Source organism: Homarus americanus, unplaced genomic scaffold, assembly GCF_018991925.1.
Source record: "Homarus americanus isolate GMGI-L3 unplaced genomic scaffold, GMGI_Hamer_2.0 scaffold56241, whole genome shotgun sequence".
Lineage (NCBI taxonomy): Eukaryota > Metazoa > Arthropoda > Malacostraca > Decapoda > Nephropidae > Homarus > Homarus americanus.
In genome coordinates, this window is record NW_024740202.1 from 6,295,007 (window position 1) to 6,302,106 (window position 7,100).

General features: G+C 43.4%; 1 protein-coding gene across 1 annotated transcript in view; it reads left to right on the top strand.

Annotated features, from left to right (window-relative positions):
• Positions 1-6,146, top strand: part of LOC121875268 (beta-1,4-glucuronyltransferase 1-like) — a gene marked incomplete at its 3' end in the record, with an annotated part of 117,718 nt that extends 111,572 nt beyond the window's left edge. The window contains exon 6 of the mRNA XM_042379728.1: positions 5,985-6,146. Within this exon, the coding sequence (XP_042235662.1) occupies positions 5,985-6,146 (162 nt within the window). The remainder of the gene's footprint in view (positions 1-5,984) is intronic.
• Between the last annotated feature and the right edge of the window lie 954 nt (positions 6,147-7,100).

The window sequence follows — 7,100 nt, forward strand, 5'->3', positions numbered from 1 at the left end:
ATACAAGGTGCGCTTACAAGCGCGGGTAGCCCTTACACTCCTATATGGGTCAACTGACCTCTCTCTGACCTCTCAGGCGACATGTGGTAAGTGGTACATTAGCAGCTTCCAGATGTCGCCAGGCACATTTATCTAAGCGTGTGGTGACATGAAACAGGGTCATTGGCACACGCTACTGACTAGAGAAGTAATGTATATAAATAGAGTACATACATGGTATGCATACAACATACATAATATACATACTATAGGAAGAAAGAAAAGGGGGTTCAGAGGCATTCGATGAACCCATAATACGCCAACTGGCTGAATTTGAATCATCGCAGAAAGCTGAGCAAACCAAGGCTAACTTCCACCATCATGAGTAAACCAACACGACGCAAGACAAGTTTCTTCAGGATTTGAAAGCACTTACACTTGTCATGGAAGAAATGGGAAGAAATTGCTGACATAATGGTTCTTCATACAAATGAAATCTTGTGTCCAGAAGCCGTGAAGAGTGTGCAAAATGTTATCAAGCTTGGACGAGAACAATTCCATTCATATGTAAGAAAACGCCTTGAAGACAAGTCTAAGCCTATTGGTGACACTATTAAGCTCTACAAGCTAGCACTATTCAGTTCTATGAAATCCAAGTCTCCAACTAGGAGTAAGCAGCAACTAGCCTTCGCAAAAGACGACTGTGGACTCTTCTCCAGGCTCTACATAGCCTGTCAAACAAGAGAGGGTGATTTGGACGAATTCTTCAAGCATGAAAACCGGGCCTATCCACCAGCACTCTCCAGTAATGGGAAACTCCACTTCAGCAAGAAGACCGACTTACTCACACCCCTTGAACAGCTTGCTGACAAGATCACTGACGCTCCACATGTCACCTCAATTATACTCGATGGACCTGCCGTTGTGGAAATGTTAAAGCCAGGGGGCAGTAGGACATTTCAAGAATACAGCACAGCTGTATTCATTCCCTATATTGAATCACAGCTCGAATATCGATCTCGACTTGACCTGGTATGGGATTGCTACCTGAAATCTGGGAGTCTAAAAGCAACAGTAAGATGCAACCGTGGCAAGGGCATTCGAAGACGCGTCACTGCCTCTGGTCCTCTACCTAGCAACTGGCAAAACTTTCTCTGCAACAGTGACAACAAAGAGGAACTCTTCAGTTTCCAGTCAGACAGGTTATGCAGTTGGTTGTCAAAGAAAGTAAACAGCTGGTTGTCACAGACTAGAAACAGGTATTCACTGTTCCACCCCGGAAGGACACTGCCAACTTGGCACCATGCAACCACGAAGAGGCCGACACTAGGATGATGGTTCATGCAGCTGATGCCTTGGAATGTGGTCATCGGCGAATACTCATTCGTACCGTCGATACAGATGTTGTCATCCTTGCAGTTGCTCTAGCGAATGAACAGAGTGAGGTACTAAATGAACTATGGCTTACTTTTGGCACAGGAAAGAATTGACGTTAAATAGCAGCACATCAGATTCCAAAGGCCCTGGGACCTGAGAAGTCGAGAGCTCTTCCAGTGTTTCACGCAATAACGGGCTGCGACACGGCTGCCTTTGCAGGTCATAGCAAGAAGACAGCCTGGGCCACATGGAATGCATTTCCGGAAGTGACAACCGCCTTCCTCAGTCTGGCTTCCACCCCAAGTGAGCCGCCTGATGGTGTCCTGTCGACACCGGAGAGATTCATCGTGCTCTATGACCGTACGAGCCCATGCTGTGACGTTAACGTGCTGAGAAAAAAACTATTTTCAAGAAAATCAAGATCAATGGAGCCTCTCTCACCAACACGAGCAGCTCTAGAGCAGCACATAAAGAGAGCTGCTTATCAGGCTGGACATATCTGGGGACAGGCCGCAATAGCGTTTGTCAGTCTGCCATCACCATGTGACTGGGATTGGATGAAGTCGGGAGATGAGCTGGAACCACTCTGGACCACACTCTCTGAAGTGTCAAAGTCATGCCACAAGCTCATCTCTTGCGGTGGCAAGTGTAGGTGCAAAAAAGCTGCACTTAAATGCACTGGACTTTGTGCATGTGAAGGTGGCTGTTAAGGCCAAATATCTACAGAGATTCGGCCTCAATAGCCGAATGTTCAGAAAAAAAATTTAAGTTTTGGGAGTTCGGAAAATTTGTATGTTAATTTTCCAGTGTAATGCTTTTACTTGTCTTTTTCATTGTGATAAACTTCGAAAACTATCACAAATGATTTTCGTAACCCGGATTATGTATATTGATGCATTGGAATGAAATATGCAACAGTAAAAACAGAAATACATAGTTTAGCTATCCTGAATGGCGGCCATCTTGAAATTCAATATGGCGCCCACAGAGGTTGAGTTTCTAGTGGTTCCATATCTGAAAATATTCATCATGTATTACTCTATATCTGTGCCGAAGTTAATACTCTCATCATAAAATGCACAATTGTTTGGCTATGCCGCTGTACTAGTATATATACTGTATATTAGGGTGTGTCATACGGAGGCGAATTTTTTTTTTTTGAGTTTGAAAAATCGGCCCATGGTATTAATGATGTAGTTCTATGTGCAGAATCATGTGATATCTTCAGATTTGAAAAGTTTTTATTTTTTGCTAGGTAAATTTTAACTTGAAATCTTATGAAAATTCAGTATTCCCACCCTTTTACCAACACCACTAAATAGCTTATTTAAAGTAAAGTAAATGTATCAGGTTAATTTATTAGGATGAAAATGATCCAGAATAGTGAAACGAATGATCTTGACACATTTATTAAATTTAATTTTCCTTAAGAAAACAAAATCATCAAATACAAAAACCGGTTTTACTACTACGACCCGGTGTTGCTGCACACCATAGAGAACATGTCTTTCTTGCTTCTGTTTCTACTCATCACCTCCCTGCTGACCACCTGAGCTCGGATGTAGCCTTCCCTCCTCTCCTGGCTGTACACGTGACTGCTGGCCTCGCTCACTTGTTGTACACAACGCTCTATAATCTGGGTGTGCGAGGGCCAGGCAGGGACATGCATGGGGTTGTCCAGGAAAGCTCTGACTTGAACATTGGTGAGGCTGCAGGTAAGAGGGGGCTCACTGCCAGCTTGGATGTTATCCAGATCTATGAGATCAGTGAGGGTCTTGGGACCTAGATTGACTTCAGGAGTCTTCCTGACCCTGAAGGAATCGTCACCAACTGATTCGTCATGCCCAGATCCTCTCATAAGTCTCATATCCAAGATCTTTTCGACTGCCACTCTTCTCTCCTCCTCATCCTTACTGCAGAGCATTGTCTGCAGAACTGCCTCGGGATGAGCATACCAGGAAGATCTCCTCACAGTCTGCTCCACAATCTGAACAACCTTCCTTGGCTGACTCCTCAGGAGCTCAAGCTGGAAGAGAACATGCCTCGGACCTTCGGAGAACGATGACTTGACCTTGGTGTTGAACCAATTTGGCAAGTAGACACTCACGATGAATTGGACAATAAGTCTCAGGTTGTGAAGCTGGTTCCCTTTCAGTTTATGATGAGCGACCCAAATTCTGCAGAACCTGAGAGCCATTGTGAGCCACCTAGAATGTGAGACTGGACCTATCTGCAGGTAAGCAAGTCTATCAGGCATGACCCCAGTTTTGATGGCACTGCAAATCATGTAACCATAGTACTGGTCAGTACTCAGGTCGTCAATGACAGTATGTGCAAGCTCAACGAGTGGAGGGCCAACTGTGATTTTTTCAAAGCTCGGATTTATTTCTAACTCAGTGGCAGAGTCCAGCATCTTTCCAAGAGGACCAGACCATCTGTTGTTTGAAAGAGTCTTGCCATCCCACTCCTGGATCAGATGTCTGAGTGGCAACTCGTTGGTGTGGAGGTCACAAACAATCCAGACCAGCTTCCTCCCAATCTTCCGCTCTATCCACTGTATGACCCCCCCTTGCCACCCTGTGTTCGTGTTGGTGCTGTCCCCTCCAATGGCCTGCAGGGTCTGGTCTACGTTCCTCTCTCTGAGCCAGTTCACAATGTTATCTGCCACTATCTCAGCTGGTTTCCTGATGTCATCTTTCTCTGGAGTGAAATGCCACAAATACTTCCCTCCTGGTTCACTGCAGCAGGAGTAGTGTTCCTCCTTCACCATGGCAGGGAACAACTTGTCAGAATCTCCAACTTTCATGAACACTTTAGTGTCATCCTTCTCCCATCAAAGAACAAACAATTGATTCCATTTTCTCTTATCCCCTTATCAAACTCCTTCTAGGTTACTGACAAGTTTTTCCTGAGCTCTCCTTACTTTGTTATGATCTATCACCAGGTGAACATCATCAGGTGTTATCAAACCACCGTCAATCCAGGCAGCTGTTGCTATCTCTGCAGTTTCTCTGAGACCAGTGTGGTGTCGCATGCTGGCCAGAGCTATGCTCGGGATATCTTTCCTATTTCGAATCTTATGCCTGGAAGGTTTGGGATCATTATTTTCTGGGTTAGGGACAAAGTCACCATTCTCCTGGTCAGCACTCGGATCAGCCATGGGGAAGTCATTAAACTCTGAATCAGCTTGACTCCAATCATCGGCCTTTTTTACCTCACCCTGGGCCTTCTCAAGTCTCTTTTCCTCGGCAACTCTTCTCCTCTTCTGTCTCTCTGTGGCAGCCTCCTGTCTCTTGGACTCCGGAATATCTTGGCTAGAAATCATGAGAGCCCCTATACTGCCAGTCTTCTCTCTCTGTGCTTTGACAAATGCCAGTTCGATCACAGGAATCTTCAGTTCACGCTTGCAAATACAGGAGATGTGGGCCTCGGATTTACAGTCACGATCGCATCCAAACTCAGGACAGAGAACAATTGGGCACTTGCAAGTAATTATGTCAAATAACTGGTCCAGTTGCTTGGCAAAGCTGTCCTTAACTGCAAGTTTTCCTCTCCCAAGAGAGATATCTCTTGCCTTTTCCCAACTGGCTAGCAGTCTCTCACTAATCTTCTTCTGACTTGTTATGACTGGAGGCTTGAACTGAGCGTTAGCCAGAGTGTACTGTGCCAAGACAGCTTTGGTCATATCACTGGCAATGTCTTTGTTTGTGTAAGTTCTTTGGTTCTTTTCACTGATTTGCCTGATTAAAACACCGTATCTCAAAGCATCTCTCAATGTAGGCAACTCCGACTTCAGGAGCTCTCTCCCAGACCCAAGATAGTGACTGAGATGGCTGGATTTTTGGTTCCTCGTCCTGACACAAGCAGCCATCGCAAATATTATCAACTTATAAATGCATCAGAATCTGAAACAGAAAAAAATATTGTTAGTTGGGTTGTTAAAGAATGAAGTCAGAAAGCAATGTTCACTATTTGATTGTAATGCACTAATGCAGCTGTACGTTAGATTTTCGATAAATTTCACGCTAAAATTTACCTAGCAAAAGGTTGCAAAATATTGAAACTGAAATTATTTTCTGTTTATATACACTAAAATCTACCAAAAAAGTGATGGGCCATTAGTTTTAGCTGATCTTCCCTCCTATGACACACCCTACTTGTATACCTTGTTATGTACTTCTCCTTAGTTTGTACTCACCCCTGAAGATGAGAATTACACGAAAGCGCTTGGGAACTTCGTGTCTTCTTCTTTCCTTGTGGTTATCAGCATATACCTGGATCAAGCGCACCTACAGTGATTTATTTGCATATATATATATATATATATATATATATATATATATATATATATATATATATATATATATATATATATATATATATATATATATATATATATATATATATATATATATATATATATATTCTTGAGTAGATATTTCTTCCTCTTTTATGACATCTTTGCCGTATGCAAACATCAATATAACAGTTCCTGTATTATCCAGTTCCATTGATGAAACTTAGTTGCCAATAATCCTAAATAACCTTATAATTAGTGATTTATGTTAGGATTTACTAAATACATATGCAGTATACTATACATTTGGAACAATTTCATCTAACTGCAGAAATGGAGAAGAACACGAGACGAGCCTAACCTGTCTGTGTTTTACATTGCTCAGCGTCATGCCCCATATGGTAAGTGGGAGCCCATCTACGTAGGCACCAATGCAGAGCCTCTGTATGATGAGAGGTTGTCCTGGGAAGGGGAGAGTGACAAGATGACACAGGTGAGTTTTTCCTATATGTATTAACTTTACTGACTCTGTCCTCCCTGTTGATTGCTAACTAAGCTAACCTAGGAATTAGGATGACGTTGCACAATGACTATTTTGGCTGGCAATGACTAGTTTGATTTTACAATTACATGTTTATAAAAATCTTATTACTGTATTGCGTTTTAGACTCACTAGACTGTGACTGTGTTAATCTAAGGTGGATCGTTGTGGCAGACATAGATTGGTCGCAAGTTCGGTTACAGCAATGTGGACAGACTCTGGAGCCACCTGCGTGGAGTCACCCTCTGTTGATGTCTTCCCTGCGTAGGTGGTCTGGGCTGTGAGGGTCGTCCAGGCGATGGTCTGGAGTATCTGTATCAATGTTGTATCTAAATGTCATGTGTTCCATCCTCAAAACAGTGAAGGTGAAGTAGTATAAATCTCGGACAAAGGGGCTTATTGCTTTTGATATGTGTGATTTAATTTTCCAAAGTGACTGCAGTCTAGACTGCCTCAATGGTGCAGTGGTTAGCAGATCAATTTGTTGCTCTAGTTAAACAGTGGTTCTTAAACTGTTTTGCCTCGCCCCCCCTGCATAAGTCCTAGATCCCACGCCCCCCCTCCCCCCACCCCCTGATGCAAACCTCAGTTATTATAGAGTGGGAGGGATGAGCAATCGTGTACAAGACGCGTTCAGTTCTTGACCAGACTTTTCTCTCTGACCGCTCGCGCCCCCCAGTTTAAGAACCACTGCAGTCTAGTAGCCTGTGTTCGATCCCAGGATTCACCGAGCGGGTTCCTCGATAGGTTGTAGCGTATTGTATGTGGCCAGTTGTCTAATTTCTCTTTGTGTTTGTCTATTTTCTCTTTGTTAGGCTCACATACATACGTATAACGTAGTAGATCTCGCACTAAGGATGGAAGTGAAGGCTAATGGCGAGCTGTCTAATTCTCTTGTGTTTGTCT